Genomic DNA, 14293 nt, shown 5'->3' with positions numbered 1-14293 from the left:
GGGGCCATTTTAGAGATGCATTGACTAGCTTAGTTATGGGGCCATTTTAGAGAATCATTAACTAGCTTAGTTATGGGGCCATTTAAGCTACACAGCAGAGACAGAAGCTTTCCCATCGGCACTGCTCATTATATAGTAGCCTAATAGTTAGAAAATTAGTTTGAGCACTTAAAAACCTCTTAAGACTCCGCCCCTTTAATTTTTTTAATTTTTGACTAAAATAACAAACCCAAATCTAACTGCCTGTAACTCATGACCTGAAGCAAGGACATGCAAATTCTTCATACCATTTTTAAAGGAAACACTTTTGAAGTTTGTGGAAATGTGCAATGAATGAAGGAGAATATAACACATTAGATCTGGTCAAATATAATAAAAAGAAATTGTAATTTTATTTGTATTTTTTTTTGTACCATCTTGGAAATGCAAGAGAAAGGCCATAATATATTATTTAAGCCCAGTTGCTATTCAGAATGTGGCCACTAGATGGCGGCAGTGCATGTACAAAGTTGTACACTGATCCAATGAACCATTTCATGTCTGTTCAAAATGTTGTATCAAGACTGCCCAAATGTGCCTAATTTGTTTATTAATAACTTTTCATGTTCAAAGCTGTACGCTTTCCTCAAACAATAGCATGGTATTATTTCATTGTAATAGCTACTGTAAATTGGACAGTGCAGTTAGATTAACAAGAATTTATGCTTTCTGCCAATATCAGATATGTCTATGTCCTGGGAAATATTCTTGTCACTTACAACCTCATGCTAATCGTATTAGCCTACGTTAGCTCAACCGTCCAGCGGGGGACCCACCGATTTGTAGAGGCTAATGATTAAAATAACAGAATACATCCGTGCTTCCATAAAAAAAAATATTCCAGCTAAACAGCACACAAAAATCTGTCTGGCAAATGCATTATACTTCAAATAGGCTATCATGCTCAAATATGTCTTCCCAACATCAAATAGGCCACAGGGGCACATAATCATGGATAGACCCATTTGTCATCATAGCGACCTGAGACTGGACCAGACAGGCAAGCAGACTGTTAGCACGTAGTGGTGTATAGCAGCTTCCCACAATACTGGGCTTTAGTCATATTACTTCAACAGCCATTAACATGAGGTCCTCTCGTAGATTTACAGTAATATGACTCTCAGCATAAAAGGCAACACCTCCACCATTGGCATTCCCGTATCTTGTGAAGATGTTAAAACCATCTATTGCTACCACTGTATCATAAAAGATATTATATAAGTGCATTTCAGTACATGAATGTTATCGGTTACTAGTACAAGTTATTGATTTCATGAACATTGTTTCTTCGACTGCATATGTATCTTGTCACATTTATTCCAGAACTACATACTGTGTTCTTGGATCACGCTATCGCTATGTTACATTCTCTGCTGACCTAGTGTTATTGGTGGTTGCCACAATAACAATGACTCATTATTTCCTCTCTAATGGAGGGAGACAGCAGGTCACAGTGGAGTAACTGACTGTAGTTAACCTACTGGTCATTATTTCCTCTCTATGTAGGGAGACAGCGGTCACAGTGGAGTAACTGACTGTAGTTAACCTACTGGTCATTATTTCCTCTCTAATGGAGGGAGACAGCAGGTCACAGGTGAGTAACTGACTGTAGTTAACCTACTGTTCATTATTTCCTCTCTAATGGAGGGAGACAGCAGGTCACAGTGGAGTAACTGACTGTAGTTAACCTACTGGTCATTATTTCCTCTCTAATGGAGGGAGACAGCAGGTCACAGTGGAGTAACTGACTGTAGTTAACCTACTGGTCATTATTTCCTCTCTAATGGAGGGAGACAGCAGGTCACAGTGGAGTAACTGACTGTAGTTAACCTACTGGTCATTATTTCCTCTCTAATGGGGGAGACAGCAGGTCACAGTGGAGTAACTGACTGTAGTTAACCTACTGGTCATTATTTCCTCTCTAATGGAGGGAGACATCAGGTCGTAGTGGAGTAACTGACTGTAGTTACCTACTGGTCATTATTTCCTCTCTAATGGAGGGAGACAGCAGGTCACAGTGGAGTAACTGACTGTAGTTAACCTACTGGTCATTATTTCTCTCTAATGGAGGGAGACATCGAGGTCACAGTGGAGTAACTGACTGTAGTTACCTACTGGTCATTATTTCCTCTCTAATGGAGGGAGACAGCAGGTCAGTGGAGTAACTGACTGTAGTTAACCTACTGGTCATTATTTCTCTCTCTAATGGAGGGAGACAGCAGGTCACAGTGGAGTAACTGACTGTAGCTAACCTACTGGTCATTATTTCCTCTCTAATGGAGGGAGACAGCAGGTCACAGTGGAGTAACTGACTGTAGTTAACCTACTGGTCATTATTTCCTCTCTAATGGAGGGAGACACAGGTCACAGTGGACTGTAGTTAACCTACTGGTCATTATTTCCTCTCTAATGGAGGGACATCAGGTCGTAGTGGAGTAACTGACTGTAGTTAACCTACTGGTCATTATTTCCCTCTAATGGAGGAGACAGCAGGTCGTAGTGGAGTAACTGACTGTAGTTACCTACTGGTCATTATTCCTCTCTAATGGAGGGAGACAGCAGGTCAGTGGAGTAACTGACTGTAGTTAACCTACTGGTCATTATTTCCTCTCTAATGGAGGGAGACAGCAGGTCCAAGTGGAGTAACTGACTGTAGTTAACCTACTGGTCATTATTTCTCTCTAATGGAGGGAACAGCAGGTCACAGTGGATAACTGACTGTAGTTACCTACTGGTCATTATTTCCTCTCTAATGGAGGGAGACAGCAGGTCACAGTGGAGTAACTGACTGTAGTTAACCTACTGGTCATTATTTCCCTCTAATGGAGGGAGACAGCAGGTCACAGTGGAGTAACTGACTGTAGTTAACCTACTGGTCATTATTTCCTCTCTAATGGAGGGAGACAGCAGGTCGTAGTGGAGTAACTGACTGTAGTTAACCTACTGGTCATTATTTCCTCTCTAATGGAGGGAGACAGCAGGTCACAGTGGAGTAACTGACTGTAGTTAACCTACTGGTCATTATTTCTCTCTAATGGAGGGAGACACAGGTCACAGTGGAGTAACTGACTGTAGTTAACCTACTGGTCATTATTTCCTCTCTAATGGAGGGAGACATCAGGTCGTAGTGGAGTAACTGACTGTAGTTAACCTACTGGTCATTATTTCCTCTCTAATGGAGGGAGACAGCAGGTCACAGTGGAGTAACTGACTGTAGTTAACCTACTGGTCATTATTTCCTCTCTAATGGAGGGAGACAGCAGGTCACAGTGGAGTAACTGACTGTAGTTAACCTACTGGTCATTATTTCCTTCTCTAATGGAGGGAGACAGAGGTCGTAGTGGAGTAACTGACTGTAGTTAACCTACTGGTCATTATTTCCTCTAATGGAGGGAGACAGCAGGTCGTAGTGGAGTAACTGACTGTAGTTAACCTACTGGTCATTATTTCCTCTAATGGAGGGAGACAGCAGGTCACAGTGGAGTAACTGACTGTAGTTAACCTACTGGTCATTATTTCCTCTCTAATGGAGGGAGACAGCAGGTCACAGTGGAGTAACTGACTGTAGTTAACCTACTGGTCATTATTTCCTCTCTAATGGAGGGAGACAGCAGGTCGTAGTGGAGTAACTGACTGTAGTTAACCTACTGGTCATTATTTCCCTCTAATGGAGGGAGACAGCAGGTCGTAGTGGAGTAACTGACTGTAGTTAACCTACTGGTCATTATTTCCCTCTAATGGAGGGAGACAGCAGGTCACAGTGGAGTAACTGACTGTAGTTAACCTACTGGTCATTATTTCCTCTCTAATGGAGGGAGACAGCAGGTCACAGTGGAGTAACTGACTGTAGTTAACCTACTGGTCATTATTCCCCTCTAATGGAGGGAGACAGCAGGTACAGTGGACTGTAGTTAACCTACTGGTCATTATTTCCTCTCTAATGGAGGGAGACAGCAGGTCACAGTGGACTGTAGTTAACCTACTGGTCATTATTTCCTCTCTAATGGAGGGGAGACAGCAGGTCGTAGTGGAGTAACTGACTGTAGCTAAAATACCTGTGATCTGGGTGGGATAAGTCAAACCCTTTGGCTTTCTGTCTGTCATTATCTGGATAATATGTGTGAAATGCTTGATAATGTATTTGATATCAATGGAGAGGTCTATTGACTTGCTTTCATCAAGCTACTCACTCAAGAAAAAGCTTCAAACTGTAACCATTTTTTAAATATTTATTTTATTTCACCTTTATTTAACCAGATAGGCCAGTTGAGAACAAGTTCTCATTTACAACTGCGACCTGGACAAGATAAATCAAAGCAGTGTGACACAAACCACAGAGTTACACATGGAGTAAAATAAACATACAGTCAATAACACAATAGAAAAGTCTATGTACAGTGTGTGCAAATGAGGGAAGATTAGGGAGGTAAGGCAATAAATAGGCCATAGTGGTGAAATGACTACAATTTAGCAATTAAACACTGGAATGGTAGATGTGCAGAAGATGAATGTGCAAGTAGAGATACTGGGGTGCAAAGGATCAAGATAAATAAATAAATACAGTATGGGGATGAGGTAGTTGGATGGGTAATTAACAGGTGGGCTATGTACAGGTGCAGTGATCTGTGAGCTGCTCTGACAGCTGGTGCTTGAAGTTAGTGAGAGAGATACGAGTATCCAGCGATTTTTGCAATTCCTTCCAGCCATTTGCAGCAGAGAACTGGAAGGAAAGGCGGCCAAAGTAGGAATTGGCTTTGGGGGTGACCAGTGAGATATACCTGCTGGAGCGCGTGCTATGGGTGGGTGCTGCTATGGTGACCAGTGAGCTGAGATAAGGCAGGGTTTTACCTAGCAAAGACTTATAGATGACCTGGAGCCAGTGGGTTTGGCGATGAATACGAAGCGAGGGCCAGCCAACGAGAGCATACAGGTCGCAGTGGTGGGTAGTATATGGGGCTTTGGTGACAAAACGGATGGCACTGTGATAGACTGCATCCAATTTGCTGAGTAGAGTGTTAGAGGCTATTTTGTAAATGGCAAGTCGAGGATCGGTAGGATAGTCAGTTTTACGAGGGTATGTTTGGCAGCATGAGTGAAGGAGGCTTTGTTGTGAAATAGGAAGCCGATTCTAGATTTAATTTTGGATTGGAGATTCTTAATGTGAGTCTGGAAGGAGAGTTTACAGTCTAGCCAGACACCTAGGTATTTGTATTTGTCCACATATTCTAAGTCAGAACCGTCCAGAGTAGTGATGTTAGACGGGCAGGCAGCTTTTTAATTTATTTCACCTTTATTTAACGAGGTAGGCTAGTTGAGAACAAGTTCTCATTTACAACTGTGACCTGGCCAAGGTAAAGCAAAGCAGTTTGACACATACAACAACACAGAGTTACACATGGAGTAAAACAAACATACAGTCAATAATGCAGTAGAAAAAGTCTATATACAGTGCGTGCAAATGAGGGAAGAAAAGGGAGGTAAGGCAATAAATAGGCCATGGTGGTGAAGTAATTACAATATACCAATAAAACACTGGAATGATAGATGTGCAGAAAATGAATGTGCAAATAGAGATACTGGGGTGCAAAGGAGCAAGATAAATAAATACAGTATGGGGATGAGGTAGTTGGATGGGCTATTTACAGATGGGCTATGTACAGGTGCAGTGATCTGTGACCTGCTCTGACAGCTGATGTTTAAAGTTAGTGAGGGACATATTAGTCTCCAGCTTCAGTGATTTTTGCAATTCGTTCCAGTCACTGGCAGCAGAGAACTGGAAGGAAAGGCGGCCAAAGGAGGAATTGGCTTTGGGGGTGACCAGTGAGATATACCTGCTGGAGCGCGTGCTACGGGTGGGTGCTGCTATGGTGACCAGTGAGCTGAGATAAGGCAGGGTTTTACCTAGCAAAGACTTGTAGATGACCTGGAGCCAGTGGGTTTGGCGACGAGTATGAAGCGAGGGCCAGCCAAAGTGAGCGTACAGGTCGCAGTGGTGGGTAGTATATGGGGCTTTGGTGACAAAACTGTGATAGACTGCATCCAAGTTGTTGAGTAGAGATACGGGCAGCGATCGGTTACACAGGCAGCCCAATTTGCTTTCCCCAAAAGCCTCTTAAAGCAAAGATCATTGTTAGAATAATTTTAGTGAACTGGGCCCAGATCTTTTTGCCAATAAATGATCAGAATGGGGCTGCCTGTGTAAACGCAGACTTTTTCACCCGAGTCCGAATCACCTTCAGACACCCGTTTCCCCCATAGGCCTCTATGAAACACGTTGTCCATATTAGGACAGAATCAGAACGTCCACGGTCGTGTGATTTGGTCCTGATATGGACACTGATACTACATGACCCACTCTAACACTGTAACAGCTGAGGGAGAGATTAGCTGTGTGGATAACAGAGAAAACAAACCACTAACATCTGTTCTTCAGACGGAGACCTTTGATTGTGCTTTGAGGTCACAGCTTGCGATTAACCAAAAATGAAGGAATACCTGAGCCAAGTAGTGCTTTATCGCAGTCTCCTTCCGGACGGAATGAAAGACTGAACCAGCGTTTACCTGTAGATCCATCGGTCTATACAGGCTCTGTAAAACACCCTGTAGCTATATGATTAAACTGTAATTGTATAGGTAATCAAGCAATGTTGCCTAAGAAAAAAAATATGACTCTGGATGTTGCTTTTGGGGGCCTTAGCTTCACCCGGCCTTGAAAATAAAAACTGCCCCTTTTAGTTTATCTTAGGCCAAAGTTTTTTCCTAATCAAAGTCCGTTGTCCTCAAGCTTGGCACACCTGTATTTGGAGAGTTTCTCCCATTCTTCTCTGCAGATCCTCTCAAGCTCGGTCAGGTTGGATGGGGAGCGTTGCTGGACAGCTATTTTCAGGTCTCTCCAGAGATGTTAGATCAAGTTCAAGTCCAGGCTGTGGCTGGGTCACTCATGGACATTCAGAGACTTGTCCCGGAGAATCTAAAATATAAAATACTTTTTTGGTTACTACATGATTCCATATGTGTTCCACATGGGGTACAGCTGGGTAACAACAGCAGGAAGTAACAGTGTGTCTGGACACGGGGGGTACAGCAGGAAGTAACAGTGTGTTTGGACACGGGGGGTTACACCGGGTAACAACAGCAGGAAGTAACAGTGTGTTTGGACACGGGGGGTTACACCGGGTAACAACAGCAGGAAGTAACAGTGTGTTTGGACACCAGGGGTACAGCTGGGTAACAACAGCAGGAAGTAACATCCACATGCATGATCAAGCACACAAACATACAAAAACACGCACGCACGCACGCACGCACGCACGCACGCACGCACGCACGCACGCACGCACGCACGCACGCACGCACGCACGCACAGGTGTCTGTCCAATATCCACCCTGACACCATAGGGTGATCTCATCACAGCTGAGAGGCTGGACGACAGACGGAGTGACAATCTGTTTCATTGTCTTGTATTGTTGCACCACATCTGTTGCATGTCCCACTATCAGGGAAGTTGAGTGGTCTGTTTCCTGGCACTGTGGCCCATCTCTCAGGACTGGGGGGAAACAACATGACAGATAGCATGGAACTAGAATCAGATGGCAAGGGGAAGCTTGGACCATATTGCTGATATCCTATATCCTGTCAGATCTAAGGGGGTAGGGACTGGACTATCACCATCACAAGCATCCTATAGCGCCTCCTGGTGGTGGACTCCAGTAATAAACACCACCTCAACACTATTTAACACTAACACTATAACACTAAAACACTATTTTCTCAACACATGGGATTTAAAAAAAATAAAGACCAACTTTTCTATCTCTTCTCAATGAGTCAACAGTGAACACATCCCAACCCTGATTTTACGTCAATACCTTTTATTTTACCTGTTTATTGTAGCATTAGTGACAACTGTGTGTTTGGTCCCCTTGTATATTTATTTCTTAAAACTTCTTATGGCTGCAGGGGCAGTATTGAGTAGCTTGGATGAAAAGGTGCCCAGAGGTGGCCAGAGTAAACTGCCTGCTCCTCAGTCCCAGTTGCTAATATATGCATATTATTAGTCTATTTGGATAGAAAATACTCTGAAGTTTCTAAAACGGTTTGAATGATGTCTGTGAGTATAACAGAACTCATATGGCAGGTGTAACGTTAACTAATATTTTCTGTAATTTTCTGTATTTAGCACCACTAGGCTATATCTAGCAGATTTGTGAAGTGAGCCATGCAATGTTAAGAAATTATATACAAGGGGACCAGGGGATTTTTTCTCAGGTTTTTGCCTTCATATGAATATGATTCTCTGTTGTAGCACGACAGCGTTCTAACGCTTTATTTATGAAGACTAAATAAACTTCAACTTTTCCTTTTCTGTCATTTACACGTCACCTTTTATTTCAAATCAAATCAAATGTTATTGGTCACATACACATGGAAAGCAGATGTTAAATGTGAGTGTAGTGAAATGCTTGTGGTTCTGGTTCCCGAAAAGTGCAGTAATATCTAACAATTCCACAACAACTACCTAATACACACATATCTAAATGGGGTAAATGAGAATATGTACATATAACTATATGGATGAGCGATGGCCGAGCGGCATAGGCAAGGTGCAATAGATGGTATAAAATAGGGTATATACATGTGATATGAGTAATGTAAGACATGTAAGCATTATTAAAGTGGCATTATTTAAGGTGGCTTTGTTTAAAGTGACTAGTGATCCATTTATTAGTGTCCAGTGATTGGGTCTCAATATGGGAAGCAGCCTCTCTGTGCTAGTGATGGCTGTTCAGCAGTCTGATGGCCTTGAGATAGAAGCTGTTCTTCAGTCTCTCGGTCCCTGCTTTGATGCACCATTACTGACCTCGCCTTCTGGATGGTAACGGCGTGAACAGGCAGTGGCTCAGGTGGTTGTTGTCCTTGATGATCTTTTTGGCCTTCCTGTGACATTGGGTGCTGTAGGTGTCATGGAGGGCAGGTAGTCTGCCCCCGGTGATGTTTTGTGTAGACCGCACCACCCTCTGGAGAGCCTTGCGGTTGAGGGCGGAGCAGTTGCCGTACCAGGCTGTGATACAGCTCGACAGGATGCTCTCGATTGTGGATCTGTAAAAGTTTGTGAGGGTTTTGGGTGACAAGCCAAGTTTCTTCAGCCTCTTGTTGCTGTTGCGCCTTCTTCACCACACTGTTTGTGTGGGTGGACCATTTCAGTTTGTCAGTGATGTGAACGCCAAGGAACTTGAAGCTTCTCCACTGCGGTCCCGTCGATGTGGATAGGGGGGTGCACCCTCTGCTGTTTCCTGAAGTGCACGATCATCTCCTTTGTTTTGTTGACGTTGAGTGAGAAGTTGTTTTCCTGACACCACACTCCGTGTGCCCTCACCTCCTCCCTGTAGGCCGTCTCGTCGTTGTTGGTAATCGAGCCCACTACTGTTGTTGTGTCTGCAAACTTGATGATTGAGTTGGAGGCGTGCATGGCCACGCAGTCGTGGGTGAACAGGGAGTACAGGAGGGGACTGAGCACACACCCTTGAGTTGAAGGTCAGCAAGGTGGAGATGTTGTTTCCTACCTTCACCATCTGGGGAGCGGCCCGTCAAAGTCCAGGACCCAATTGCACAGGGCGGGGTTGAGGCCCAGGGTCTTCAGCTTAATGATGCGCTTGGAGGGTACTATGATGTTAAATGCAGAGCTATAGTCAATAAACAGCATTCTTATATAGGTATTCCTCTTGTCCAGATGGGATAGGGCAGTGATGGCAATTGCATTGTCTGTGGATCTATTTGGGCGGAATGCAAATTGCAGTGGGTCTAGAGTGACAAGTAAGATAGAGGTGATATGATCCTTGACTAGTCTCTCAAAGCACTTCATGATGACAGAAGTGAGTGCAACGGGGAGAGTGTCATTTAGTTCAGTTACCTTTGCCTTCTTGGGAACAGGAACAATGGTGGACATCTTGAAGCATGTGGGGACCACAGACTGGGATAAGGATTGATTGAATATGTCCGTAAACACACCAGCCAGCTGGTCTGCGCATGCTTTGAGGACGTGACTAGGGATGCCGTCTTGGCCAGCAGCCTTGCGAGGGTTAACATGTTTAAATGTTTTACTCACGTTGGCCACGGAGAAGGAGAAGGGGGGGCTAGTTCTTGTTAGTGGGCAGCGAGGGTGGCACTGTATTATCCTCAAAGCGGGCAAGAAGGTGTTTAGTTTGTCTGGAAGCGTGACGTCGGTGTCCGTGACGTGGCTGGTTTTCTTTTTGTAATCCGTGATTTCCTGTAGTCCCTGTCACATACGTCTCGTGTCTGAGCCGTTGAATTGCGACTCCACTTTGTCACTTTGATAACCTTGGAGGGAATAACTACACAGTTTATATTCAGCCATATTCCCAGACATCTTTAAATGTGTTGGTTCACTCTTTCAGTTTTGCGTGAATGACGCCATCTATCCATGGTTTCTGGGTAGGTTTTAATAGTGGGTACAGTGGGTACAACATCTCCAGTTACTTATAAATTCACTCACCGAGTCAGCGTTTTTTGCGGCAGGTAGCCTAGTGGTTAGTGTTGCGCCAGTAACCGAAAGGTTGCTAGATCGAATCCCTGAGCTGACAAGGTAAAAATCTGTCGTTCTGCCCCTGAACAAGGCAGTAAACCCACAGTTCCTAGGCCGTCATTGTGAATAAGAATATGTTCTTAACTGACTTGCCAAGTTAAATAAAGTTTAAGTAAAATAAAAATAAATAAATAGGTCGATTTTATTCTCTGAGGCTGACCGAAACATATTCCAGTCCGCGTGGTAAAACAATCTTGAAGCTTGGATTCTGATTGGTCAGACCAGCGTTGAATGGTTCGGTTCTAGTCACTGGTACATCCTGTTTGAGTTTCTGCCTATAGGACTGTTGGAGCAAGATGGCGTCGTGGTCGGATTTGCCGAAGGGAGGGCAGAGGAGGGCCTTGTATGCATCGCGGAAGTAAGAGTAGCAGTGGTCGAGTGTATTACCCCTGCGTGTAGTGCAATCAATATGCTGATATCAAATCAAGTTTATTTTATATAGCCCTTCATAAATCAGCTAATATCTCGAAGTGCTGTACAGAAACCCAGCCTAAAACCCCAAACAGCAAGCAATGCAGGTGTAGAAGCACGGCGGCTAGGAAAAACTCCCTAGAAAGGCCAAAACCTAGGAAGAAACCTAGAGAGGAACCAGGCTATGAGGGGTGGCCAGTCCTCTTCTGGCTGTGCCGGGTGGAGATTATAACAGAACATGGCCAAGATGTTCAAATGTTCATAAATGACCAGCATGGTCAAATAATAATCAGGAGTAAATGTCAGTTGGCTTTTCATAGCTGATCATTAAGAGTATCTCTACTGCTCCTGCGGTCTCTAGAGAGTTGAAAACAGCAGGTCTGGGACAGGTAGCACGTCCGGTGGACAGGGGGTGGTAGAATTTAGGTAGCCTTGTTCTCAAATGTGCTTTGTTAAAATCCCCAGCTACAATAAATGCAGACTCAGGGTATATAGTTTCCAGTTTACATAGAGTCCAGTGAAGTTCCTTGAGGGCCACCTTGGTGTCTGCTTGAAGGGGGAATGTACACAGCTGTGACAATAACTGACAATAATTTTCTTGCAGGTAATATGGCCGGCATTTGATTGTGAGGAATTCTAGGTCGGGTGAGAAGAAGGACTTGAGTTCCTGTATGTTGTTATGGTTACACCATGAGTCATTAATCATGAAGTACACACCCCTGCCCTTCCTCTTCCCAGAGATGTGTTCATCTCTGTCGGCACGATGCAGGGAGAAGCCCGGTGTCTGATACGATTCCGACAACATATCCAGAGAGACCCATGTTTCCATGAAACAAAGAATGTTACAATCTCTGATGTTTCTCTGGAAGGCAACCCTTGCTCGAATTTTGTCTACCTTGATGTCAAGAGACTGGACATTGGCGAGTAGTCGGGAGCAGTGGGTGATGTGCACATCTACGAAGCCTGACCAGGAGGCCGCTCCGTCTGACCCTTCTACTTCGCCATTGTCTTGGGTTGGCTTCTGGTATTAGAGCCTTTGTCCTCGGTGGTGGTCCAAACAGAGGATCAGTTCGGGAATGTTGTATTCCTGGTCGTAATGTTGGTGAGTTGACGTTGCTCTTATATCCAATAGTTCTTCCCGGCTGTATGTAATAAGACTTAAGATTTCCTGGGGTAACAATGTAAGAAATAATACATAAAAAACAAAATACTGCATAGTTTCCTAAGGACTCAAAGCGAGGCGAACATCTCTGTCGACACCATCTTTGCCCTTTTTCACCTGAAAGTTCAAATCTGAGTAAGGGGAAACACCTGCACTGTTTGCCCCCAGATGGTTTGTTTTATTTTGTTGATGAAACTGAGGAGAGTCAAGGGCTGATTTCAAGGTTTTACTGTTACCCTACAAAGCATTACATGGGCTTGCTCTTACCTATCTTTCCGATTTGGTCCTGCCGTACATACCTACACGTACACTACGGTCACAAGACGCAGGCCTCCTAATTGTCCCTAGAATTTCTAAGCGAACAGCTGGAGGCAGGGCTTTCTCCTATAGAGCTCAATTTTTATGGAATGGTCTGCCTACCCATGTGAGAGATGCAGACTCGGTCTCAACCTTTAAGTCTTTACTGAAGACTCATCTCTTCAGTAGGTCCTATGATTGAGTGTAGTCTGGCCCAGGAGTGTGATGGTGAACGGAAAGGCTCTGGAGCAACGAACCGCCCTTGCTGTCTCTGCCTGGCCGGTTCCCCTCTCTCCACTGGGATTCTCTGCCTCTAACCCTATTACAGGGGCTGAGTCACTGGCTTACTGGTGATCTTCCATGCCGTCCCTAGGAGGCGTGCGTCACTTGAGTGGGTTGAGTCACTTACGTGGTCTTCCTGTCTGGGTTGGCGCCCCCCCCTTGGGTTGTGCCGTGGCGTAAATCTTTGTGGGCTATACTCGGTTAAAGCCATATGTCCACTGTCTTAGCATGTGAATGCTTTGTTAAAGCCATGTTTCCACTGTCTTAGCATGTGAATGCTTTGTTAAAGCCATGTGTTCAGTCTTAGCATGTGAATGCTTTGTTAAAGCCATATGTCCACTGTCTTAGCATGTGAATGCTTTGTTCTTTTTTTTCTCCCTCAAAAAAGAAAAGTTGCAAGTTGTTTTCTGTTAATCAGGGGGGCAGGTTGTGTGAGGCCAAGGGGAGGTCGAGGAGAGACTGGCTGCATCCCAAATGGCACCCTATTCTTGATGTAGTGCACCACTTTTGACCAGGGCCCATAAGTAGTGCACTATATAAGGAATAGGGTCTAAAGTAGTGCACTATATAGGGAATAGGGTCTAAAGTAGTGCACTATATAGGGAATAGGGTCGAAAGTAGTGCACTATATAGGGAATAGGGTCGAAAGTAGTGCACTATATAGGGAATAGGGTCTAAAGTAGTGCACTATATAGGGAATAGGGTGCCATTTGGGACACAGGACTGTCTGAGTGGAGAGCTCTAGAAACTAATGGAACATTGAGTCTCAGTGTGTCTGATCAGAGAGTGGAGCTCGACAAACATATGGAGCAGATCTACCGGTTGGCCAGGCCTCCACAGCTCCGCCACGTCTCACATACCGCTCAGACACTCCGCAGTGCAGCTTTAAACACTGAGTATGGGTTAGGACCCAACACAGCCTGACACCTGAGGAGAGGACAGCCCAGTTCAGTCCGGCCCAACCCCAGAGCTCAGTCCCAGCACCCCCAGCAGCCCCAGCTCAGCCCAGTTCAGTCCAGCCCAACGCCAGAGCTCAGTCCCAGCACCCCCAGCAGCCCCAGCTCAGCCCAGTTCAGTCCGGCCCAACCCCAGAGCTCAGTCCCAGCACCCCCAGCCCTGCACCTGAGGAGTCACGAGTAGACCTGCCCCTCAACCTCCACATTTCAAAGCCACAAACCTCCTGGTAAAACCTCCTGGTAAAACTTACTGGATGTCTTTAACACGCCAGTCAGGAGTAAAGCCCTTCTAATAACATGTTACTTCCCTCACTAGGCTCTTCCCTCTAAATATTATGAAAGGGTTAATAGCCCGATAGTACTTCCTAGAAGTTCATCTGGAAAACCAGGCAGTCATGTTATTATTATCCCTGGTGTTTTTCATCCTGCGGTGGGACTAGCAGGACTCCCCCAGGAGATTCTGAGACTAGCAGGACTCCCCCAGGAGATTCTGAGACTAGCAGGACTCCCCCTGGAGATTCTGAGACTAGCAGGACTCCCCC

The 14293-nt window shown here is 44.8% G+C and overlaps 1 protein-coding gene across 1 annotated transcript in view; it reads left to right on the top strand.

The window, feature by feature from the left end:
- Window positions 1–11758: 11758 nt before the first annotated feature.
- The window catches only part of LOC139024446 (uncharacterized), a gene marked incomplete at its 3' end in the record, with an annotated part of 5097 nt that continues 2562 nt past the window's right edge, over window positions 11759–14293 (top strand). Inside the window, exons 1-2 of the mRNA XM_070439248.1 lie at window positions 11759–11763; window positions 13703–13978. Of these exons, the coding sequence (XP_070295349.1) occupies window positions 11759–11763; window positions 13703–13978 (281 nt within the window). The remainder of the gene's footprint in view (window positions 11764–13702; window positions 13979–14293) is intronic.

This window comes from Salvelinus sp. IW2-2015, unplaced genomic scaffold (genome assembly GCF_002910315.2).
Source record: "Salvelinus sp. IW2-2015 unplaced genomic scaffold, ASM291031v2 Un_scaffold1517, whole genome shotgun sequence".
NCBI lineage: Eukaryota > Metazoa > Chordata > Actinopteri > Salmoniformes > Salmonidae > Salvelinus > Salvelinus sp. IW2-2015.
Note: the sequence above shows the minus strand (reverse complement) of the source record. Positions and strands in the feature narration are given on the sequence as shown.